We start from the raw sequence: 26,521 nt of genomic DNA on the forward strand, positions 1-26,521 counted from the left end.
AGAAACAAATTGAATCACCCAGTAGAGCGGAACTCTTCTGCAAAGGTTGAACAGGGAGAATGGCAAATAGAAAGTAAACCAGAACGGTTGGCAGTGTAGTCGGCATGAGCCAGAAAGGTTGAGAACAGTTGGCAATAGGGCAGAACATCTAATTAAAAATGAGAACTTCTCTGGAACTTAAAGATACACTGTGAGGTAGCAGCAAGAATCCAAAGATAGCATTACAGGGGAACTGACCCACTCAGTTAAATTGGGGTGGAGGGGGGTCAGGGCGAGGAGTTGGGTCCATTGAGGGTGACAGGCATCTTGGTGATGGGTGTGGTGTTGGGATTATGGCCGTGAGAAACCATTATTAATAGTATTGGAAACCAAAAATAAAAATAATAAGCAAATAAAAATGAGGGTTTTTTTTTCCTCATGCTTCTCTTTTCTCCACGTCCCCTCTCATTCCAGAGAATACCCTAGAAAATCTGTACTTCTCTTAGTGGATCACAGCAAGAAATTGGAGTGTGACAGAACTAATTTCTACTCATCATCCTTCCCACTGTAATGAATGGTGCTGTTTTAGGCTTAAGCTGAACTTCCTAGGGCCAACCTTCACGTTCTTCTCTCTCCCCCTCCACCGCTTAGTCCTTCACAGCCCTCTTTAAAACAGCCTGAACCTTCCTTGAGCCACCTGCATCTATCACCTGAATTTCTTTGCCCACCGCCTGACAGGTTGTCTGCTTTAGCCCTCCTCCCTACAGCTGCTGTCCTGACCTCCCACAATGTCAGGTGAAAGGTCTCAAGCTCACCAAGCTTTTGTTTTTCTTTAAGGCACAGTTTAAAAAGCCAAATTAAAGCACGCTGAAAAAAATCTAAATCTATGACTATTTAACAGAATCTGCCAAAAGAAGACTATGAATGAATGATGGAATTAGGAATCACCACTTAGTGGCAGTAACTAGCAGGCGAAGATCCTCACGGGTACTAAAAATCACAGAATGAAAGGCCGAGGAATGGAATATTCAGAGTTGCAAAGTACCGATGAATTATTGTGAACTACTTTATGAAAAATGTATATATATAAATTATAAAAAATATAAAATAAAAAAACCGGGTACCACTAGACATTATGTGATAAGATAGAAGGAAAGACCGTCTCAACAGCAAAGAAATCTGACACCCATGTAACCAAGTCTCTGTACTTAGAACCACTGGTATTCCCTGTAATCTAACGGGCAAGCTGCCCCATACCATGTATGACCAGCACGTGGGAAGAAGCATGTGCTCCACACCACATACAGAAGGACCTTCCAGAATAGAGCTCTCTGTCCAGAACCTCACACCTGCATTGCCTTGTCAGAGTGATCCCCCCGAGCACCACACACAATCCCCCCTGGCCTGACACATTCACATCACTCATCACCATCCAATAGAGCGATTCTCTTGTCTATTGTTCATTCTCCCAGTACTCATGGTCACAGAAGCAGGCAGTTCATCTGCTCTTCTTACTTTTTATAACAATCCTTAGCTAGAAGGAGGAGATCAGAAAATGTTCCACTGGAGGACTGAATGTCCTATGTTTTACATACTGCAGGGAAAGGTTTTGAGACATATGCGTGTATGTGGGGGGCAGAGAAGGGTCACATCAAGAGCAGGGTGGGGTGGATCCTCTCACACAGGCATGCATCCAGGTCCAAGATACTTTGGCAAGCAGTGAGAGGCCACTATCTGCATCGCCCTCCACATCACCTCTACCTGAAGAGCTTCCTGAAACCATAGGGCTCTTGTCTGTTCCCTTGCCATGTCTTGCAGCAAATGGGGTTTCTGAGGCTTTCGATTTCCACGGGAGTCCTGCAGCAACCACTAGGGAAAGACTCCCACCTTGGTGGATAACAGCCAGTGACTGCAGGCATGTGGGCACGAGATAGCCTTTGTTTAGAAACAAGTCACCAGGTCTGCTGACAGTGCCGACCCTCCTCCTGCAAAGCTCTTGGCTGAAAAGATTCTGAACTTAGAGCTGTCACATAGCTGAGATGTAGTGAGACAAACGGAGCTTCTGGTTGTTTGAGCGCTTTGCCTCTTTCCCACTCAACAAGCATGAGGTGGGGCAGGGCTAAAGTTGCAAGGCTCTTGCCAAGGGCCTGGCATGAGGGGGTATCCAGCTTGCAGCACAGAAGGCTGTCCCTCCCTAATGTGCTCTTGGCTGGATATGCCTCATACTCTCTCCAAACAACAAAGGGATTACTGAGGAGACGTTGCGGAGAGAACACTTAGGGGGTGCAGAGAAGAATGGGGTTCCTGAGCCTGCCACGCCTTGGCTGAGACTAGGGTATGGCAGGGGCTCATTATCGCCAACACAGATGAGATGCATAGGTGGCCAGGTACCAGCCTTTGAGAAGATTCACTCTCACTGTCACTGTCCTCCCATTGTTCATCGAGTTGCTCGAGCGGGCACCAGTAACATCTCCATTGTGACAATTGCTACTGTGTTTAGCATATTGAATACATCACAGGTAGCTTGCCAGGCTTTGCTGTGCGGGCGAGATACTCTCGGTAGCTTACTGGGCTCTCTGAGAGGAGTGGAGGAATCGAACTCAGGTCAGCCATGTTGGCCGCTTGCAAGGCAAAGGCCCTACCCGCTGTGCTATCGCTCCAGCCCTTGAAAAGATTAATTTTAAAAAATACCATTTAAACAAAACACTTAGTCTTTGTATCTTCACACTCTCTTTTCCTAATGTTAGCCTGGTTTTTGATGGTTTTAACTGTGAAGATCTGAAGATTGACAATGGCCTTGGGTCCCAGAATCATCTTTATTTTTAATATTAATATTTTTAATATTAATTTTATTTTGATTTAAAATCACTTATTTTTATTTATTTGTTTTGTTTGTTTGTGGGGAGGGGAGGGCACACCTGGCTTCGCACTCAGGAATCACTTCTGGTGGTACTCAGATATACAGGTATACAGATATACAGGATGCCAGGGATTAAACCAGGGTTAACCACATGAAAGCACGTGTCCTACCTGCTGTACTAGCACTCTAACCTCATTTTAAAAAGCGATTAGTTAGGGGCTGGAGCGATAGCACAGCGGGTAGGGCGTTTGCTTTGCACGCGGCTGACCCGGGTTCAATTCCCAGCATCCCATATGGTCCGCAGAGCACCACCAGGAGTAATTTCTGAGTGAAGAGCCAGGAGTAACCCCTGTGCATTGCTGGATGTGACCCAAAGCAAAACAAACAAACAAACAAACAAACAAACAAAAAACACGATTAGTACTAGTAAATCAGAGCAGTAAGTGGCATATTAGTAAATGATAGAGAGTTGTTTTTTTTTTCCCAATTCAATAAAAATATAAAACAGGCCCAAAAGAAAAGAGCTCTGGAGAAAAGTAGTCAGCAGCAGAAAAGATCAGTTAATATTTTAAGCCCCATAATTCAGCCATGCATCCTCTCTTCGAAATATTGGCCCTGCACAAAGGTCTACCTTCAGGATTGGAGAATTTGCAGCCTCGGGAGAATTTGGACAGGCTCTGGGGCTCTGATCTCAGCCATGCCTCCTTCCTCCATCATTACTGACGTGAACTTTTCAGACTCCCAACAACACAGGTGTATCTCCAACCTTCTTCTCACACTCTCCCCAATTTCTCTTTAGAGTTGGGGACACTCGAGAACTTTCCCCTGCTTTTTCTGTCACCCGAGTCCTGTCTCTACTTCCCCTTTTCCTACTCCCCAGGCCTCCTTCCAACCCTGCTGGCTAACCTTGGCTTTGGTTCTGTGTCCTCTTCCCCGCTCTCTCTTGGTTTGGTACCATCTGTTCAGGGGTACTTTTATTTCCAGTGTCCTGAGCACAGAGGTCCCGTGGAATTCTCTCTGCTCTTTGGTTTGAAAAAGCAAACCAGAACCTTCATCTCTGGACTTTTTCCACAAATAGCTCAGAGCTGGGGCTTTTACAGTCCAGGTACAGAAAGAGCATCAAGCTTGCTCTAAATAAAAGAGCTTCAGAATAATAACACCAAGAGATTTGGGGCACTTTGCAAATGCCACCCCACTTCCTCTTTGTTCCGTAGAGGGTAATAACTAAATTTATACCTATCCTAACTGTTCTTATCCAGAGGGTGCATAAAAACAAACAGTCCTTAGTTTTCGTGGCAGTGATCCATTATTTGTAGGGTATACACAAGGCAAATTTCATGCAACGAATCTGTGTGACTCCAAGATGTTCTATGCCATTCCCAAAGGTGGGTGGAGAGGGGCTAGATAAGATAACATGAACAGAGATGAAGTCATTTGATAGCTCAGCTTGGCTTCACCTCTCCCTCCGCCAACCACAGGGATATATGGTAGGTGCCCAAGGACAGTGCTTAAGTGTGCTTTCCACAGACTCTGGCTTGGAAAGGCAATGGATGCCAAGCTTACACCATTAAGGATGAGCTATAATTGAATTTAGAGCCTCCATGGGACCCTGTAAGACACAATAACACATAGCAGGATTAGGGAGGTTGACCTGGTCCTGTTCTGTGCCAGGACTCTTCCAACAAAGACTCCTAGATGATCTTGGTCAGCCTGTGGGATAGTCTGAAGGGCAAACCCCCCACGGACAGATTAAGTCCTGTTGCTAAATCGCTCTACCCCTCCATCCTAGCAGAGTAGGGCAACACATTTTACATGTTTCATTTTGGAGTCATTTCCTCCTTGAATAAGAGGTTTAAAGTTCTTTTTCACACTGCCTCAGAAGCCTTGCTCACACCAAAAACAGAATTGTATAGGAGAATTCTGTTCGTAATCTGACTAAGTTGGCAAAGCTAGTCTGGCCTTGACTTGGCCTCAGGAGGATAAAGGCATAAGCTTCTTGAGCACAAAACTACTAAGTCTATCTTAGTTGGCTCTGATATCAGAGGTATCCAGTCACCCTCAACTGTGTCTTCTTACCCCCGTAGAGGAAACCAGTCAGTCCTTCTCCTAGAGAAAAACTAACTTTCATGTAGACACTCAATGTGCACTCTTGAGTCTGAGTCACCTTCTCCACAGACTCTGGCTTGGAAAGGCAATGGATGCCAAACTTATACCGTTAAGGATGAGCTATAATTGAATTCAGAGCCTCCATGGGACCCTAAGAAAAATAGGAGTGGGAAGAGGGTACAGTATAGAATGAATCTGATGCTGGTGGTCAGACTCTGATCTTAAGAGGAGAGATTTACAGCAAAAGGGCTCTCAGCTAGGACTCTGTGGAGCTCCATGTGTGGTTCATTAACTGCCAGGATACCTGACTATGCTGAGTCAGCCATTCTTATTTCAGGACCTTTAAGGGGAGCCTCAGAAAGGAATATTAGGAGAAAGAGGCTCGAAGAGTAAAGACAGAAAGGACAAGGGCATCCTGGCGCATTTAACAACCAATTGGATAAAAAATAATATGAATTTAGTAAATAAGAGTCACATACAGATTTAATCTAATTGCGATGATAATGAGTGGACAAATTAGATAATGAAACTCAGTGATATTTAAAGTCCATAAAGCCTCAAAGCAAGAGAAAGAACCCAATCCATCAGGGGCCTAAAGGCCCACTCATGGCAATTTACCCAAAGCTGTACTTGCCTCTCTGTTCTCATGAGACAGGAATGTTACCTTCCCCAGTCTTTTCTGTAATTTCCCCATATTTTGGCACTATCAACACTCAATTTCCAACCGACTTACTATCTAGTGCAATATTCCTAGCCTTTTTTCATAATACATACAGAACACATGATAGTCACGAGCACAGTACACTCTTTAAGGTGTTCTCAGATTTTGACTAAGCACAAAATAGTGTGGTCTTGGTAATGATTCATTTTCATCATATTCAAGGCCTTCCATGCATCACGAACAAGTTACGAGGCCCTCCTGCTCTTGTCCAGTCACAAAAACAACAGAGAACATAACTGACCGAGAATGATAATGTCACAAGACAATATTGAGTTTATTCTAAGAAGGAAAACTTTATAAACTTTGGTACTTTAGCTTTCAGGAATAACAGATTGTTTACAATAGACTGGTCAGTACTCTGGACTCATTGATACAATGTGACATGGTTATTGAGAATAACTGATATAGCTCAGTATTCCCAATTCTTAGGCCATGGGTCTTTTTCTTATTTTTTATTGAATCACCGTGAGATACAGTTACAAAGCTTTCATGTTTGAGTTTCAGTCATACAATGATCGAACACCCATCCCACCATGGGTCTTCTATAAGAAAAGTGTAGCTTGGAATTATAGGAAGGGATCCATACATCTATATGTATTCCAAGCATCATGTGTACTATTAAGACAGGCTCTAAATAAATAGCCTGTCTTAAACTTATGTTAGTACTTTTCAAATGCATACAGAGTGTGAAGAAGTGAAAATTCAAATCAATTGAAATTAATTGAAAATATTTGCTGAATTCATGGTAACATATGTTTTCTCAGTCAAATACTATCAAATATCATCTTAATGTGCTTAGAGTCTGGGATATAGAGAAGAGGGTGATAAGAATCATGGATTCTAATTACATGTGAAGGTTCATATTTTAAGACAACAATGTAAACAGACAAAGGACGATGCCTGAAAATTAGAACTCCCCCCCACCCCCGCTTCTAATGAGGTCCTTGTACCACCAGCATGGAAATCTTCAATAGTTTCTGGATAAAATATCTCTAGAATCAACTCCCTTAATAAATTCAACCAAGCTTGAGGTTAAGTCACCGTTCAAAAGACACTGTGAAAAATGCTTCTACATACAATCATTGTCAAACATTGAAAATCATTTACTAAGAGATTTTAAAGGAAGCAAGAGAAATAAACTTGTTTGCTGGCAGGACCATGTACTGATGACCCATTTCAAAGATCCATGCCTGTAGTTTAACCATTTTGCAGGGGTAGGGGGAGAACTGGAGAGTATTAAAGACAAGTTTCAGAGAAAACTTGGGATCCCCCACCACATACTATTTCTTTATTATTTTTCAAAAGTCCTCAGAAGATTTGGAAACTTGAAAACAAAAAGATGAAGGTTTTTGCCAAAGCAACTTCCAATTAACTAATGAAATTATTCTGTTTATAGTCTTCACAGAGATCTGAAAATACCACTAATTTGTCTTAAGAAGTGATGAGGAGAAGTTCTCTGATAAAGATAGAATATAAAAGATTGTTTCTTAGTAATAGTGTCAGATTAGAAATAGAGAAATTGCTGTTTAAAAATAGAAGAGATGCTTATTTAATTGCCTCAAGATGCTATGAAAAAATCTAGGCACAAGAATTCTCTATAGGAATCTAAAATAATAAGACACCAAACACATAGACTTTTAAAAATTGCTGAAGAGCACTTCAAAAACTCCCAAGTTAAAATCAGCTTTAGGGGTTGGACACATAGGTCAAGTGACAGAATGCATGCTCTAGATGTGAGAGTCCCAGGTTCAATCCTTGGGACCAGCAGGTTTCCCCATGCACTGCATGAACCCTGGAGCTCAGAAGGAGTAGACCCTGAGTATGGTGAGGTGTAGCCTCAAAACAAAAACAAACAAAACAATAGTTTTTACCAGAACCTTGACAGAGAAGGTAAAATGAATATATATTTCTAATAGCAAGAATCAAAGTGGAAAACCCTTTGAAGTCCTGTCACTGGGACAAAGACAGCAATCCACTTCAGCCCTCAACTCTGTAGTTCACGATCAGTTTTTTAAATCCCACCTTTATCCCTAAGCAATTTGTGGTTATCTTGGGTGAATGACTTTACTCTCTCAGCCACTGTCTTTTTACCTGTAAAATGGGACTGAGAGAGCCATGCCCTATCCTTACCCTTTCTTAGTGGTAATTGAGAAGATGAATCAAGAGATTGCATAAAGGCATTCTATTCAGCTCACTTAGGCACAAAGCAAGCACTAATGCTTGTTAATAATTGCTGTCAGCTCATTTTGTTCTTTCAACACCCTTTGTTTCAAATATTCCAAATAATTGTTACAAACTCCATCTTCCAATTCATATTTATACACTTATCCTGGGTTCTCATGCCATATATTCATTTTTAATCTCTCAGATCAGGCTGGAGTGACAGCACAGTGGGTAAGGTGTTTGCCTTGCAAGCTGCCAATATGGCCAGCGCGAGTTTGATTCCTCCACCCCTCTCAGAGAGCCCTGAAAGCAACCCAGAGTATCTCACCCGCAAGGCCAAGCCTGGCAAGCTACCCGTGAGGTATGCAATATGCCAAACACAGTAACAACAAGTGTCGAAATGGAGACATTACTGGGCCCGCTCAAGCAAATCGATGAACAACGGGGAGGACAGTGTTGGACAGTGTTGGAATCTCTCAGATCAAAAATTTATTTATGGTTAATAAACACATGAATAGAATATGTATATAAAGGTTGCTATTATTATTTTTCTTGTCTCTAACAATAATAGGAGTTTACAATAACAAGAGTTTAAATAAAAATCAGTGTCCTGGGCCAGGGAAATAGTAGAACGGTTAGAGTGCATGTAAGACATGAACTGACCTGGGTTTGATTCCTGCTGCCACAATGTCTCCCAGGCATCACTGGGTGTATCCCCAGAGGCCCTCAAGCATCAGTGAGTGTGACCCAAGGAAGCGTTGGTGTTTCCCCTGGGCCTGAACAACACCCCGTCTTTACTGAACTGCTGGCCTGGTTGGCCAAACATAGCCATAAATGGGCCCTTAAACATGCTTGGGAGCCCCCCTCAAAAACTCCAAACAAAAACAAAGAAATGAAAATTAATGTTCCGGATCAGAGCATGAGACAGGGGTCCAATCTCTGGCACCACAAAAGAGAAATACAGATAAAAATCAATTTCCGGTTGCGAAGTGTTTTTTGAGCACAACACTGAAATGAATACACTTTTCTCTCCTTGCCCCAAGACTTCACGTCAGGGCTGAGCTTTCACCAGTGTTGCTGAGAGATCTGTGAAGCACAGTGAGGCCTAGAGGTGTTCTGTGGGCCCCCAATGATTCACTTAGTCATGCTCTGAACACTCCAGCAGGGCTCTACAAATAGAAGGGGCAACTGCACCCCACTAACGTTCCCCCAACACAATCTAACTGATGGTTTCAGGGCTCCAACCTGGATCTTCAGAGATTCTTGAGGAGAGGAAGCTTGCACCTCAAGGCAGGCATAACTAAAAACTCCCCAGGAATTTCTAATATGTCCTTGTCTGATATATAGTCAACCACAACCCACAGAGAGAAATACATATTACACTGCATCTCAGATAGATGGACATATATACATATATACCAAAGATTTTTGTGAGAGTATGCTTATTTTCACTGAGGCTTGCTTATGTTTTTATATTTTATTTTATTCTTTTATCAAAAAATATGGAGAAACTAGAATAATGTAAAATCATTCAATATCTTCGGAAAACAATAAGACAATTCCTTTAAAAATAAGAAAAACACTTATTTGATGGTCTAGAAAATTGTGCTTATAGATACATATTTCTAAAATCAAGAAAAATATATGCATATGAGAACTTGAATAAGAATATCCTTAGAACTAGTTTTCAAAGTAGCTGAACGGTAGAAATAAAATGTCTATCAATTGATGACTGTATTTTTAAAATGTGATATATTTATGATATGAAATATGATTTTATCATAAAAAGGAATGAAGTACTTATATGTGCTATACATAAACAAACAAAACTTGAAACCATTATGCTAAGTGAAAGGAGCCAGTCACAAAACACACATACCATATAATTTCATTCACGAGGATTGTCCAGAGTGGACAAAACTATAGAGATAGAAAATAAATTAGTAGTTGCTACTAGAAGGGAAGGGGCAGGCTATGAGGGGCACATAGGCAGTTTCCTTTGGGAGTCAAGAAAATGCTTTAAAAGTTTATGTTTTTTTTTTAAGACTTTGATATTGAAAAAAACATTGAATTGTATAAATTTAGGGTATAAACTCTATTGTATGTGTAAATTCTATTGTATCTCAATAAGTTGCTTAAACCATGGCTAATAAACTTGAAAACCATGGCTGATAAATCTAATAAACTAATTTCAGCACCCAAAATGGGTCACAACATAATTAAACATCACGTTCTAGTGCCTGCTGCCTCTCGGTATGCCCTGGACCCATAATCTTCTTCAGAGGACCAGAGCTAGAAACCCTGCAGTCTTGGGTGGGTGCAGGCATGATCTATGCCATCCTTCTTCCATTCCATCACTGTGGCACAGAACCATTAGTGGTGGGCCGGTGTCTCAGTACCCTAACAGCAGGGTGGTCTTGAGTGTGGAGCCTTGACTGGAGTTTTAGAAGAGCTCTGGAAAAGCCTGGCTCAAATGGGATCCATGTCTCTTTGTCCCTTGTTCTTTCTCTCCCTCATCTGAACAAGTTGACTCAGTGCCCAGTCACGGCCTTGTGCCCGGGGTGCAGAAAAAGGCAGACACAGTGCTGGCCAAGCAAAGGCCACGTTCTGGGGCCCACTGTACCCATTCCTAATCTGCTCTCAGCACTGAAGGGAGTCTTTCGCAGCAACGGCCCCTTGAGTTTCTACATGAGATATTTCCTCCTGAACACACACTCTCTTCTGGGTACCATGAGCAAGCACAGAGTTCCTCCCAACCCAATGATACTCTCCCATCTCCAGTATCCTCGGACGGCCCTGGCCCTCCCCCAAGGCCCTAATGTGAAGCAGCATGAGACTCCACCTACCTTGTGATTTTAAATATCCTTAGTAGCCGGACACATCTCAGCACAGAGATGCCCAAAGGGGACATTATCTTGGTCTCCACCAGGATGGTCTCCAGGATGCCCCCACACACAATGAAGCAGTCGAAGCGGTTGAAGAGGGACACAAAATAGGCCTGGAGGCCCAGGCTGTACATCTTCAGTAGCATCTCCGCCGTGAAAAGGGCCAGTAACGCCTTATTGGCAGTGTCTGGCGGGTTTGGGAAAGGGGTTGGATGCAAATGCGGGGGTGAGGAGAGAGAGAGAAGCAGGAGGGGGAGAGAGGAAAGAGAGAAATGATCATCAGTGAACAACACCAAAACCAAAGGTCCCCCTTTGAGCCGTGGCACCTCTCCCATCTGCCACGGCCACGACAGAGCACTCAGGGCCAAGCCGCATCACATCCAGCATGTCTGCGCAGTGTCTGAGCCACAAGTTGCCAACATGGTGGGGGTGGGTATCTCAGGGACCCTCCACAGCTGGCCTGTAAGGAAGGTTCTCTTGATCAGAAATTTATCAGAAATGATCAGGAAAGTTTAGAGAGGAAAGTGTCCTACCCCATCAGACCAGAGAAGGGACCAGGCTTTCCAAGTCTGCCTCGTTCACTGGAAGACTGACCTCCAGCGAGAGTTCTGGAACACACCTCCACCTCCACGCTCTGCCCTGAGTTAATGACCATGTCTAATTTTCTAGGAGGGGCACTGAGGGCGAGTGAGATCTTCTGCTAGGGGGATAACTGCCAGGGTAGTATCCTCCCCTTCCTTATGTTAGGCCCTTGCCACCTTTTATTGCACCTTCACTCTTACCCTCACCTCATCTTCACAGGTTCTGGCAAGCCCACATGGCCATCCTGGGGGTATTGAAAAGCTGTTCCAGGAAGCTGGATCTGGGATGGCTAAACAAGCTGTAGCAGGTGTCCCTGTCACCTGGACCCGACAGTGACTGTTGGAGCTAGCAGATGGTGTGGGCACAGCCAGATGAGCCATGTCTAGTTATAACAAGGCTGTTCATCTTACTGTGGGGCTGGGGAGAGGCCAACACCTTTGGCATCCCAGCACTGTGCTAGTAGGACCCAGCCAGCATGAGTGAACCAGGCCAGCACCAGGTGCCTCTCACCTTGGACTTCCGTGAGCCAGTGGGGTTGGTTGTAATGTTCCGAGGCAATAGTCAGTGTGTTCAGAAACACCAGGAAAATCACAAGCCAATAGAAGACATTTGACTTGACAGCGGCCCGACACTTTCTTCTGCAGAACCGATTCCACCGGCGCCAGTAACGACTGGAGAGAAAGCAAGGAGAGAGAAGAGGAGGACACAATGAGACAGAGCATTATCAACCAGAGGGCACCCCTGCAACTTCCTTTACCACTTAACTGGCATCGTCTCATGTGAGCAGTGCAACCTGGTGATGAGGACTGAAACTCTCCGTTGAGAAAACCGAGTTCAACCCTTTGGCTGAGTTACCTGAGTCATGCCCCTTGCCGTTTCTCTGAGCCTCTTCCACTCATTTGTATGCAAACATGAGGTAACCCTCATGGGGGTGGAATGTGGGTTGAGAACGTATAATGCCATATTGTACATCTGGCTTGATACTCAAGGTGCCTAATAAGGGGAAGCATTCAGTTTTTCATATGACAATATTACAAACACTATTGCAAGTATGAACAGTATCATTCACGGCAGGGGTAGTATTTGGACTGGAACTGAATTACCAGTGACAATACCTTGGTCTTCTGTCCCTTCTCTCTAATTCTCTAAGTCATGATTTGAAGGGGTTGTCCTGATTTGAAGGAGCACTTTATCCATCTCTCAGAGGATCAAAGGCAGTTTTTGATTTCCTCCCAGGCCCTTTCATGCCATTTCTCCATGCTGAGAATTCATCCATAAAGTCTAAGGGGTGAATCTGGGTCATGGGTTCATTGCTTTATTTAGAGCCAATATTTAGAGCCCCTGTTCATAAACAAGGGCAGTCACAAGGACACACACTTCTCCACACATGTCCATGTCACACGCAGTCACTACAAAGTCCCCCATGGTTCACATAATGTCCTCACAGCCTCTTGGTTAGGGAATTCTGTCCGTGATTCTAAAATGTGGCTGCGCATAGAATTGTACTCAAAGGCTTAAAAAATATCCCCACTCCGTGCACCCACCATCAGGACCCAAATCCCAACTCCAAAACAAATACATTGGAGTCTCTGGGGGCGGGGGGGGGGGGCTAGTTATTTCTTAAAGTTCCCCAAATGACTCTAATAGATAATCAAAGCTGGGAATCAACAAGTAGAATGATCCCAAGGGGGAAAATGACATTTTGCAATTGTGTGGTGGTGGTGTTGTGTCTATTGCTTCATCCTTAGCTTCATCCTCATGATACAGAAAAAAGTGTCGAGCTGCATTGGTAGCTCCATCTACCACATATTTGCACAAACACCTACTCCAGGCAAAGGAGAGAAGGAAAGAGAAGTTGTTAGGGGTCTGGGAGGAAGACTTGAGGAAGAATAATGACAGGGCTGGAGTGATAGCACAGTGGTAGGGCGTTTGCCTTGCGCACAGCCAGCCCGGCCGAGCCGGGTTCGATTCCTCCGCCCCTCTCGGAGAGCCCGGCAAGCTACCCGTGACGTATTGGATATGCCAAACACAGTAACAATTGTCACCATGGAGACGTTACTGGGCCCGCTCGAGCAAATCGATGAATGACGGGAGGACAGTGACAGTGACAATGACAGGATATGATTTTAGACAGGGCTGGAGCAACAGCACAGCGGGTAGGGCATTAGCCTTGCACGCAGCAAACATGGCTGACCCGAGATCGATTCCTCCGCCCCTCTCGGAGAGCCTGGCAAGCTACTGAGAGTATCTCGCCCGCACGGCAAAGCCTGGCAAGCTCCCCGTGACGTATTCCATATGCCAGACACAGTAACTAGTCTCACAATGTTACTGGGCCCGCTCTAGCAAATCGATGAACAAAGGGAGGACAGTGACCGTGATTTTAGACAACCCAAACCAGCATTCCATTCACTTCTACACAGTAGAAGGAAAATGTCTCCAATCCAAGTGAGATGAAGGAGGGAATAGCTCTGTTAAGAGAAAGGAGTTCACTAAGTTGACTGAGATGACACCAAGCTTAAAGGCAGAATCAAGAGGACACTGGGCTAATTGGAGACACCAGGTGAAAGGTCAAAGGAATGAAAGTGACAGCCAAAATCTGTAGTTAGGGTATCTGGGCCAAGGGCACCTCTTATAGGTACAGAGCTTTGCTCTGGGCCAAAAGGGCTAGAGAGAGGAAGGAACACATTGGAGGTAGCTCTAAGTCATGTCGCTGTCACTGTCCTCCCATTGTTCACTGATTTGCTCGAGCAGGCCCAATAACGTCTCCATTGTGAGACTTGTTGTTACTGTGTTTTGGCATATCAAATACGTCATGGGTAGCTTGCAAGGCTTTGCCGTGCAGGCGAGATACTCTCGGTAGCTTGCCAGGCTCTCCAATAGGGGCGGAGGACTCGAACTTGGGTCTGCCGGGTTGGCTGCATGCAAGGTAAATACCCTACCCACTGGGCTAAGTCATGTATGCCTGAGAATTGAAGAGAGACTCCCTGTTTGGGTGATAAACAAGCCCAGTAGCTGATGAATCTAGATATATATCCTTCTGCTTGCCCCCAGACTATACTTTGAGATAGAATGACCTCCTCTGTGATTCTGTTAGCTCATTACCTACTCTACTACAAAACCTTTGCAAAAATATGATTAGAACAATGAGGATTGCATCCAAGAAAAGGTATTGTTTCCTCTGCATTTATCTTGCCCGCATGGCAAAGCCTGGCAAGCTCGAGCGGGCCCAGCTACCCGTGACATATTCGATATGCCAAACGCAGTCACAACAAGCCTCACAATGGAGACATTACTGGGTCCACTCAAGCAAATTGATGAACAACGGGAGGACAGTGACAATGACAGTGACAATTCAGGGAGAAGTTGGGACCTGGTTTGTAGAATAGGACGGAAGAAGCAATTAAGCAGATACTGCTCTGGCTCCCACGTCATTGAATGCTGAAAGTCATCTCCAGGGAGCAGCAAGTCTTGGCAGGGGACACTGCTTGCTCCCTAGGGGAGATTCATGGCCCTCAGGGGAAATGCCTGGAGTAAAAAAATGTGCCTTCCAATGCATGCAGGGACTCTTTCATCCCTCAGACACACCGGCCAGGGTAAGTGTGAGGTGGAGGAGATAGAAGAAGGGGCAAATCAAGGGGATAAAAGGGTCTCAAGTGGTCTTGGAATGGTGATCTCTGGAATTTACCAGGTCTGGATAGACCACAGTTTGAAGTATCATTGAGAAATTTAGTAAAGATGGGCTGGAGCGATAGCACAGTGGGTAGGGCATTTGCCTTGCACGTGGCTGGCTGGGCCGACCGGCGTTCGATTCCTCCGTCCCTCTTGGAGAGCCTGGCAAGCTACTGAGCGGGCAAAGCCTGGCAAGCTACCCGTGACCTATTCGATATGCCAAACATAGTAACAAGTGTCACAATGGAGACGTTACTGGGCCCGCTCGAGCAAATAGATGAACAACGGGAGGACAGTGACAGTGGCAGTAAAAATATTTTTTTTCCTGAAAAATCAATTCTCAGGACCAATTCATAATTTATTTTAAATAGCTTACATGATAGTTGCCAAGAATGTTTTAAATAGTTATCATCTCCTGTTTCAGAAATTGCTGATAATTGTTATTCACCACCCCAAAGAATTAAGATTCCTTTATTGCATTTTATTGTTATTATTTTACAGTGTGTGAGAACAGACTTTCAGGCAACTGAATTCTGGAAATTGCTTAAGTTCCTCCTTCTCAAAATTAGTGGTACTGGTTGGTCAAGCTTATTCTGTGGACCTGAAACAACTGTTTGAAGACCTGACTGAGAGCTGTCACAGGCTAGACAGTCCCCGTTAAATCAGGCTGTTCGTGTGCATAGGAGAGTCACATGGATTTGGGTTGGGGTGGGGGTGGGGGTAATTACTATCCAGAGAAAGTATTTAAAGATAATTATACACCTCCCACTCTTCAAAATATAGCTTTCCTTGACAACTGGTTTCCTGGCAACGCTTCCTACTGTATAATAAATGTAATGGTTTATTAGAATGTGTAAATTTATTTGTGTGTTTACATATGCACAGAGGATATAGAAATTAAATGATAAAAAAGGGAGGAGAAATCTGCCTGTTATTCACATTCCCTTCATACTAACTGCAAAAATCATTTACTCTTGAAATAGAATTTTCCATATGCAGACAGAGGAGAGAAGAGTGGATGAAGAAATGTCTAATGTCTAATATACTTCCACATCCTGAGCCAGAGCAATAGTACAGTGGGTACGGTACTGCCTTATAACTGCCTTGAACACAGTTGACCTTAGTTTGATCCCTGCCATCCCATACGGTCTCCTGAGCTTGCCAGGAGTGATTCTTGAGCACAGGGTCAGAAGTAACCTCTGAGCAGCGCCAGGTATGTGCACCTCCACCCCCCCCCCCCACACACACACAGCCCTCCCATATACTTATGTTCCCATTGTAAATATTTGCACCTTCACCTTGGGTCCGTCTTAGCCCTTCTCAATATTGGGCTATCCTCTCTTCTTCCCACCTATAGAGACTGGCCCCCAGCTTTTACTTTGTTTGATTGTTTTGGGGCCACACTCAGCTGTTCTCAGGGATCACTCACGGCTCTGTGATCACTCCTAGAGAACTTGGGGGACCACATAAAATGCCAGCAACCGAGCCTGGGTCAGATGCATGCAAGGCAAGAGCCTTTTCCACTGTACTCTCTCTCCAGATTCTTTTACCTCATCTCCTTTTAAAGGCTCCTTTCAGTTCCCTACTTCTTCACAATAAATTTTATAAACAGCCTTGGAACTCCTGTCATATTTAGCATCTGCATTACACATTTGAGTTAAAAATTTCAAAAATCTTTATGACATACCTAGTATTGAAGTTAGTATGTGAGATATCATCTTTGCTATCCAGATCTCATGTGAGTGATGCAGACCCCTAAGTAAGCAATCAAGAAGCACGCTTAGCAGGCCCAGTGCAGGTGCTTCCCAGCACATCCTAGTAGCCAGCAACGCTTCCTCCATAAAATGACTTCTAATTTTCGTGAACCATTCCATATCTTTTATTGCTCCTGCCTCTTCAGCAAGGTCCTAAGATCCTGCTGGAAAGTGATCCTGTCTTAGGCTTTGTTTTTGACCCTAACTATGTAGTGCAGTCCATATCAAACATTAAGAACACTTTGCTGACCAGTTGGTATAAACAGAGTAAGTTAATTCTAAGCAGATTGACTCTCCCTGATGAAGGCAAGGTTAAGAGCCCTAGGACTCTAGTGACCCAGGGATCAGAAGAGTGTGAGGAGTGAATTGTGCTTCTAAATTATGCGCTTGGCAAACCATTGTGGACAGATACCAGAATAGTGAACAACATCAAAATGGCACTGACTTTATATTCTTTCTAGTCGCTAGAAGTAAGTTTCTATTTTTTATTTAGCAGAAATGAGATCAATCAAGATCGGCACTTATAACATTTAATTCCTTTATACACAAGTAACTTAAAAATGGACTCTTAGAGACTAGGGGGAAAATTGCACATGTGCCATGTTGCTTATAGCATGGCAGAAGGGAACATTAGACACATTTTACTGAAAATTGGACAAGACAATCATCTTGATGACTCACAATCAGCTTGTGAATTCAAGATAGAAAAATTCTAACAGGTTATCTGGTTAATCTCTTCATGATGCAGAAGGCTTTCTGAATCATATGTTCCAAACCTGTTTAAGTCCTATTATGAACCATGAGCTTCAAATGTTTCCAAATTCCCTGTTGTAACTAATTATTTAAAGTGGAGATTTAGCTACCCAAGAGAAGAGCCTAAAACTGCCTTATTATTCTATGTTTATTAACTTGCTGAATTTCCCCCTAATTGTTCTGTTCTGATAGTTCTTGTAAATAAACTATGACCTTGTACATTGAGCACCAGTCTGATGCTCAAATTCTATTATTTCTCATTGTTTAACCGAAAGAATGATAGGGAATGTTTTAATTATTTAAGTCAAATTTTAGTTTCTTTCTTTTTTTGTGTGTCACACTTGGTGATGGGCAGGGTTACTCCTGGCTCTGCACTCAGGAATGACTCCTGGCGGTGCTTGGGGAATCATATGGGATGCTGAGAATCAAACCCGGGTCGGCCATGTGCAAGGCAATTGCCTTCCCTGCTGTACTATTGCTCCAGCCCCAGTAATATTTTAGTTTTTGTGATGAAGTAAAACAGGGTCTACTATGTTTTTAAGGTGTTCCTGAGCTGAAAATATTTCCTCTTCACCTTTCTTATACTAACATGCTCTTCTCATATATTTTATTCAACCTGGGCTCCCACAATCAGACAGACAGAAGTGCAAAGATATGTTTTTCTTACATATGTTGAGAAAACCGCAGCAACAGACAAAAATGTCCTGAGCTCTACTTTGATAACTTTGATGTCATTTTCAGTCCATTGCCAGCTTTCGATTTTGCTAAACAGAAAGCACAAGTGGGTGGTAGAATTTAGCTATCTGTGCAAACTCTTTAAGGCCATATTATTTGGTTGCGGTAGCCACCAAGCACCCCTGGCAATTGAGCACTTGAAATGTGGCCAAATCAGTATAAATAGAGATGTGAAGTAAGTGTAAAAGTACATATAAGGTGTCGAAGACTTAGTACAAAAAAAAAAACTAATTAAAAGACTTTGTTTCATACTTTTACTTTTTTGGTGTTAGTCCACGTTCAATGTGTTTGAGATACACTGAATTAAAGAAAAGATATTAGATTTAATGTCATGTTTCTTTTCACTCCTTTAAAATGGCTACAAGTATGTTTCAAAACATACCTCTGTGGGTGGCATTACATTTCTATTAAACAGTGCCCTTGCAGAACTATCCACTTCAAGCATAATCTCTACAGAAGGGTTTTACATTCCTGGGCAGGACCTTTTCAAAGATGGCACAGAGTTCAGCTAGATCCTGGATATAGGGTCTCACTTGGCCATACGTGAGCTATATCGCCTTAGACCTCTCAGTCTCAGTATACTCTGAAAACGGGTTTAATGGTATCATTGGCTAGTAATAGAAAAAAACCTTTTGGATATAGAAAGTCTGCCCTCTCTATTTCTTTTTCATTCTGTTTTAGTCTGCTTTGGGCCAGTGGTGATCAGAGGTTACTCCTGGCTCCGCACTCAGGGATTATTCCCGGGGCACTCGAGGAACCATTGAACCCAGGTCAGCTATTTGCAAGGCAAGAGCCCTACCTGCGACACTATTGCTCCCGCCACTGCCCTCTGTGTTTCTGCTGCATCTGTTCTCCTAGGGGCTGTTCTCCCCAGGGGTCAAATGTCTGCTTCCCAGAACAAATCTCTAAGGTGAACGTATCCACACCAAAGAGATATTCCAGAAGCTTAGGGAGACTACTCACTGTTTCTTAATGTTTTCAAAAGCACCAGTTAGACCATAGATCTCTGGATAAAGCAAAATTTCTAGCATCTACTAGGCAGTCTCTCACTAGCGAGGGTCCATATTGTGTTCACTTATTTATTCATTCACTCAGGTTCACTTATTTTCATGCAATGAGAATAAGAGTTTAGAAATATTTTCAAATGTATTTTTATATAAACTTGCTCTGATTTTTGTTGGGGTTTGGGAGCTGTCAGAAGCACAAAATGCTTTTTCAGTTTGGGCTGTCCGATAGCACAGCAGTAGAGCGTTTGCCTTGCACGTGGCTGGCCAGGCCGAGCCAGGTTCGATTCCTCCACCCCTCTCAGAGAGCCCAGGAAGCTACTGAGAGTATCTTGCCCGCACGGCAAAGCCTGGCAAGCTACCCATGACATATTCAATATGTCAAACACAGTAACAACAAAGTCTCAAAAATGGAGACGTTACTGGGCCCGCTCGAGTAAATTGATGAACAATGGGAGGACAGACAGTTCACATTGTCCTATTGCCTCAAAGAGCCAAAACTACTTACTCATTTAAGCATTCATTTCCTCAGAAAAATACTTATTAAATTCCTAATCAGTCCCACTTCTCCAGATGTTGGAATAAAGGAGCAAAACCTAAACTTGGTTAAGAGAAAAAGGACTTTTAAAAGCATTTCTAGAGCTCTCTTTCATGGAGTAAAGTCTGAACCTGGTGGACATTCTCTAGTTTTTTATCTAAAGGAAGGAGGTCTTGATTTCCTTGACAGAGAAGATGGAGTAAAGCTACATGTTCCAGCCCCAGTGGAACTCCAGAAGGTAGGGAGAGGTGTCAGAAGTACAGGATAGTAAGAATCCAACATCTTGATGTTCCGGGGGGATGGAGGTGTGCTGCATCCATCAGTGATCAGGTTTTATTTCTGAGTCTGTGCTCAAGAGTCTCTCCTGGCAATGCTTGCGGGACCATGTGTAGTTCCAAGGACTGAACTTGGGGTGGTCACGTGCAAGGCAAGCACCATACCCACTGTACTATCTTTTTAAGCCCACCAATACCTTGATTTATTTCTTAGTTTCTGATTTCCAATTCTTAAAAGACTGTAAGAGGGTTGCTCATATAGCCATGGGGAGGCACAGGGACACTCGACTGGATGTGAGGGTTTTCAGGCATGTGGGAGAATGTCAGTATTTGTCTTGGAGCTCAGTCTCGGCTGGCATGGAGACAGTGATGGGAAGCAGGTAGAGAAGCAAGCCTGCCATAGTCTACACATCATTATAGATCACTCTGGTGTGTGATGACCCAAAAGTGCCAGGTACTCAGGTGAGTTATGGAGCTGCTAGTGACCGTGCACAAAACTGCTCTAGGGTCAGAGAGCAGAAGTATAGATTTCAAGACCAGAGGCAAAGGATAGAAGCCCATGGACCCCTGTGGTGGATTCCCAAACCAGGTGGACCGAGCACAGCTCAGGAGTGCAGCTCAGTCAAGGCAGCCACAGTTTTGCAAAGACAGAGGATGCAGGACCGTTCTTGGACCAGCCCTCACCAGGCCTTATCTTCATTTTCTTATTTCCTGTGATCTCAAAGTCTCTCCCCAACCCCATTCTCTACCCGTACACCCTTACTCCACCCTATGCATCTAGTTCCATCCTGGAGAGGAGCTGGGGCAAAGAAACATGTAGTCCAAACATTTTACCTGAAGGAACTATTCACAATACAGGGCTGGGTTACAGTTTCCCAGCTGGACTAAGATTTATTGTTTGTTATTTATGCTCTGGCTACATAGTAGGTAAGAGCAGAGAAGAAAGATTAGATCAATTATGAAATAAAATCAACCAATACGTTTTAGCACCTACAATGTTGTGGAAGTTAATTCACATCTTCACTGCATGCATCCGTGTATTTACTTATTCAGCACACATACCAACAGCCTACCCCTGAACAGGCACTTAGTTTGAGTTTCTGAAAAGAAAATCTTAGAGCACAAAGAGCCAATGTGGCAGAAACGGAGCATGCGCCAATCACTGGAGACACACGGTGTATGTGCTGTAGCAAACATTCACGTTTTACCTCTTTTCACTGAACTTTATCTTTTCAGGGAGGGAGAATCATCAGGCCTCACAACCTCTGAGAAGCATCTGCCTGATTTTACCCAGGACACTTTTGTTTGTTTGTTTGTTTGTTGTGTGTGGGGGGTCATACCCAATGCTACTCAGGGCTTATCCCTGGAACTTCTCAGGGGACCCTATGGGATGCTGGGGATTGAACCCAAGTCAGCCACATGCAAGGCAAAGGCCGTACCTCCCGTACTGTTGCTCTAACCCCACTTCTTCAGCACAGACACAATAACTTCCCCCGTAGAAGAGCCACCTTCTCTTTACTGTCCCTCCTGGAGGCTGTTACCTCTAGCCCTCTACAGGGGATCTGGGATTGAGCTGGGGATGGAGGTGGGCAAAGGGGCAGAAGCATGCATCTCACTTACCTGAACTTGGATTTGGAGATTCGGTGACTGAAACAGAAAAAGGGAGGGTAGTGTTACCAAATGACACACACACTTTCCCCCGTCGTTCAATAGTCCCAGAGAACCTTTGGTCTGAGTGACAATGCCTGAGTCTGGGGAGATGTGTAGAGGGCATCAGAACAATTTTGGAGATAGGACCCCTCCTGGTAAATTGGTGTACAGATGTGGAGACTGAGAGCTGGTTCAATGGACACACAGTCTACATGTCTAGTAGCTTTGAAACAAAGACAAAACTCCTGGAGTGGAGAGTGCTTGTTCTCAGCCCTGTAGATCCCATGAGGCTAGTGAAGCAGGGTGCTAGGATGCTAGGAATGCTGCCCTTCGAGAAGGCAGGAGAAGGAGAGGATGGCCTCCTCTGAGGATAGGAGACTCACCAGCCAGAACACAAAGGCAGGAGTCTCCGATACTGCCTCAACAGGGGCTGGCCCATGCGTAGGAAGGAAGTGAGAATAAACAGGAGGAGCCTGCTAGAACCTAAGAGGTTACAAGAAGTCTAACCAAGCACTGCAACCTGGGCTAAAGAAACAGTCCCCCTGCTGACAGTCCTGTGCAGTCTAAGGACCTGGGACTCTGGGTCTAGAAGCACAAAAGCACTGACAGGTGTGCTAGGGGCCAGCTTAGGTTGTTGTGTGGGAATATGGATCCAGCGAAAGGCAGAACCTTCAGAAGGTTTTCTAGCTCATATAGGAGGTCCTATAGGAAGCTGAGGGAGAAGTAAAGAGGAGAGGAGTGGAAGAGAGAGGGAAGGAGAGAGACAGAGAGAGAGGCAGAGAGACAAAGAAGAAAGAGACAGAGAGAAATGGATAGAAAGGGAGAGACAGAGACAGAGGAAAGAGAGACTGAGAGAAAGGATAGAGAGGGAGAAAGAGACAGAGAGAATGGGATAGAGGGAGAGAGCCAGAGAGAGGGGAGAGAAAGACAAAGGGAGCCAGAGAAAGGAGAGAGAGAGAGAGAGGAGAGAGAGAAATAGAGAGAGAGAGAGAGAGAGAGGAGAATGTAAGCATTGAGGCAAAAATCACCGAGGCAACATCCGAAGGTTTGTTGATATGAAGTAGAGAGGTTTCAGGTGGCCCCAATTCAATACACATGTGATAAGCAGAAAGGCTGGACGCTGACCAGACATGGGTGAAGCAGGGAGCAGAGACCAGAGCAGAGCAGGGAGAAAACGGAGAGGAGGGTTGGGGAGGCATCTGCTACAAGCCCATGCTGTCCCAGCTCTGTGAGAAGCCAGCTCTGCCACAGAGCAAGAAAACAACCCCTCTCGTTATTTTTTTATTAAAAAAATTAAACCAGAAGATGTGACAGGTGGCAAAGCCATCAAGCATGAGATAATTATATCTCTGGGGCACTGAGAATCTGAGCCAAGTGCCTTTACTGTTCGGAACCGCTAGCTAATAACCTTTTCCCACCCCCAAAGACTGCCTGCTCGGGCTGGAGGGTTTAATCACATGTTAACAAAGCGTGTGGGAGGGGGACCAGGAGCCAAGGGCAGCGTTTTTATTTAGAGCCTCTGTTTAATGGGGGAAACAAATGTTTTCCAGCTGATAATTGGGTGATAGGGAATCCGGGGCCCTATCTCCTTCAGCAGGGCCTTGCCGAACTTGGGGTTTTCAGGGGTCTCCCTAGGATTGGAGAGTTAAACCCAAGCCTAAGTGATGGCTCGAAGTCACAGGCCTTGTGACTCCGTTTACTAAGCGTGTCCTGGCTCCAGGCCTTCTCTCAGATGTGTGTCTGCAATCCTCTCTGGGGTGCCTTTCGAGGCAGATCACAGGCTCTTCCCTCCCTCCTCTCTCCCAGCCCAAGCATGCACCGATGGGGAAACAAAAAACTGGTGTTTGTGTCTCCCAAGAAAATGATTCTGCGGCGTGGGCACCAGGGAGGATCAAGGTTGGAAATGAGATCCTTGTTTCAGCTATGGGTCTTCCCTTGGCATTCTAGCACATTCTAAAAAAGAGGAGATAGGGCAGGTCTTTATTTTCGGCTTAGTTACAAATCCTGATCCATAACCGCAGACACAACACTTCAAGACTGACTTTTGTTGTTGTTGCTGTTCTCAGGCAGTAAAAAAATATAATTTTAGGCTCCATGAGTCTGAAACGTGCATCCCATTCAAAGCATCTATTATGCAAGCACCCACAAGTGACATGTGTCTGAGACAAAAAACACCCAGCTCTCGGAGAGCTGAGGCTAAAACTTGGTGGGTTCTGCATGCCTTGATTCCACCATTCTTCTTGATACAGGTTGGGGTCAAGTTCAGGAACCCACTTCATCAAAATTAGGGATCTCATTGCTTGGCAACCTTTCACTTCTTGAAAGGTCACACTCTGCACTGTGTCAGTAAGTGAGCTGGGGAAAGGGGCAGGTAGGTAAGGCACCATTCCACACACTAGACTGTTCCAGGTGAGGGTAATGCTTCTTCCAGTTGGTTTGCACACCTGCTCAAAGTCTTATAAGCCCTCAGGAGTGACCTCAAGATTCTTCGTGCTCCTGTGAGGCATGTACTGTTCCTCTGCTACCCTAATCTCCCCTACCTAACCCCCCCATCCTGTCCTGATTCACCTACCCTCCTCTCCTTCCCTACCCTTCCTTCTCCTGTCCTATCCTTCCCTGCTCTCTGAGTCTACCCTACTTCTCCCTACCTACCCCACTTCACCACCCCCACTCTATCCTAATCTACCCTGTCCTATCCTGCCCTACCATTTTCTGCCCTAACCTACCTTATCTAGGATACCCTCATCCCATCTCTCCCTGCCTATTTCACCCCATACTATCCTACTCTGCCTCATACTGTGTACTGAAAGTCTTCTCCCGCTTTCCTCATAGAAGTGTTTCCTTCGGGGAAGAATTCACTCCCAGATCCTTTATCTTATGCCTTTTCATTGGTTCCTATGTAGCTTTCAAGACTGCCTGGTTTTTACTCTGATGAAATAAAACAAGGCATTACTTGGCAGTGGCTTTGTATTCTCCATTGCTTCCTCTTCCTTCCTTGGCCTCACCTCTTGAGTGGGAGCCCTGTGCCGACTTTCTACCACTGCTCCTTCCCCTTCCACTTTCCACATTCAGTGAGCCCTCAACTCCCTTTGGCTTGAGCTCTAGAATGCAGAAAGAACGGACCTACTTGTTCCTGATCTCTCAAGTTGCCACCATGCCACAAGTGAGTGGTGCTATTGGGACCACTTGCCACTTCGACCTACTTCCCTCAGGGCCACCGTTCTATCCATTCTTTTCTGAACACCAAAGGGATCTGTTAAGAATGTACCATTAATGAAATAAACCTCCCTACCCAGAGTCAATTTCCTGGCATCTCAAGCTTAATGACTTCACGTACTCTTTTAATGATGATAGAGATTGTTATGTCCAGTTTACGAGGCTCTATCCATCTCCAACCTGTCCTCCCTGCCCTTTTTACCCACCTCCTCAGCTGGACTGGTATCGTTTCAGCTCCACAAAAAGGGTTTGAAACCCACTTGTTCTGTTTGCAACATCCTTCCTTACTATTCACCTCACCATATATATATGTATATATATACATATATATATACATATATATATATACATACATATATTCAACCCAGTTGCTGGCTTGTTTTTACTCTACATAAAAGCTTATCCCAGCCATCCAGTCTAAACTGAGTCCATCCTTCTGTTACCAACCTAATATTATAGTTAATCTTCTCTCTTCATAGATATCCCAATTATTACTCATTTACTTAGAGGATATTATAGCTCCAATGAGATGGCTCTGATTTGCTCTCTGCTATCCAGCACCAATGCCCGGTATCAAGCAGGCATGGTGTTGAATGAGTGTAGCAGTAGCTTCCCCTTGCATGTTCCTCTCCCTCTTGTTTGTTGTCTGTTTCCCTCAACCCTCTTTGTCCCTATTTCTGTGTGGGTCTGATTCCCAAGGTCCAGTCTTTGCCATTCTTCTGTGAACCATCCTTATCCCATAACCATCCTTATCCCATAGAGTCAGCATAAAACTGGTAATCTTATCTGTGCTGATCTATCCTTCTTTAGCATAAGGATTTCCATATCCTGTTGAATGTCAAGGCCCAATTGAATCTGCAAAGCTCCTCCAATTGGGACCTTGCTTGAATTTGAGTTCAGCATCCTTATCATTTCCTATCTTCAGCTTGAATGGCTAATGGCTCCTTCCTCTTCATCTTCCCTACCCAGGTACCTCTGACCCACCCAAATACCCCACCACAATTATTTTCCCTCTGACCCCTTTCAGGAACCACTCTTGTTAGGCCTTCTAATTATATATTGCCCTCCCAGGGATTGATGATCCTCATCTAACTACACAAATCTATTAACTCAGCTTCAAAAATACTAGCCTTTCACCGTCATTCCACTATACTCGGCCCCCCGTTTATTTGATTTGAGCACTATTTCTCCAGTGAGAATGCTGACCGTCCTAAACTACCATTGTCTGAAATAGAGCAAAAGATGGGGGACTGAGCAGTGGGGGAAAAAACAGAACTTAATTTTTTATACAAAACCTGATGGTACTTATGGGATATCTGTGGTTTAGTGCTCAGGAGTTCACCCTGGTGGTACTTGGAGATGCTGGAGATAAAAGCTTGGGTCTTGGGCATGGAAAGCACATGTTCTAGCCCATTAAGTTCTCTTTGGCCCATGAAGTTTTAAAGTTCATAGGGTAATTATGGTATGGAGATTAGGTGTTTTACATGTACATTGTGGGTACCCAAGTGTGGACATTCATGGAGATAACAGGGAACATTTTTACAGGGCTCTCAAAGCAAGGAAATGCCAGATACATGCAAGATGCCAGTTTCCCTCTACGTGGCATAATTACGTTCTCCAACAGAGCTTCC

At 44.3% G+C, this 26,521-nt stretch overlaps 1 protein-coding gene across 3 annotated transcripts in view; it reads right to left on the bottom strand.

Annotated features, from left to right (window-relative positions):
* The window catches only part of CACNA1C (calcium voltage-gated channel subunit alpha1 C), a 784,718-nt gene that overhangs the window by 129,439 nt on the left and 628,758 nt on the right, over positions 1–26,521 (bottom strand). For all 3 annotated transcript variants that reach the window (XM_056117829.1, XM_056117830.1, XM_056117828.1), the window contains exons 11-13: positions 21,645–21,671; positions 11,807–11,967; positions 10,676–10,901 (exon numbers count right to left, since the gene is read on the bottom strand). In XM_056117829.1, the coding sequence (XP_055973804.1) occupies positions 10,676–10,901; positions 11,807–11,967; positions 21,645–21,671 (414 nt within the window). The remainder of the gene's footprint in view (positions 1–10,675; positions 10,902–11,806; positions 11,968–21,644; positions 21,672–26,521) is intronic.

This window comes from Sorex fumeus, unplaced genomic scaffold (genome assembly GCF_029834395.1).
Source record: "Sorex fumeus unplaced genomic scaffold, SorFum_2.1 ptg000036l, whole genome shotgun sequence".
NCBI classification, from domain to species: Eukaryota; Metazoa; Chordata; class Mammalia; order Eulipotyphla; family Soricidae; genus Sorex; species Sorex fumeus.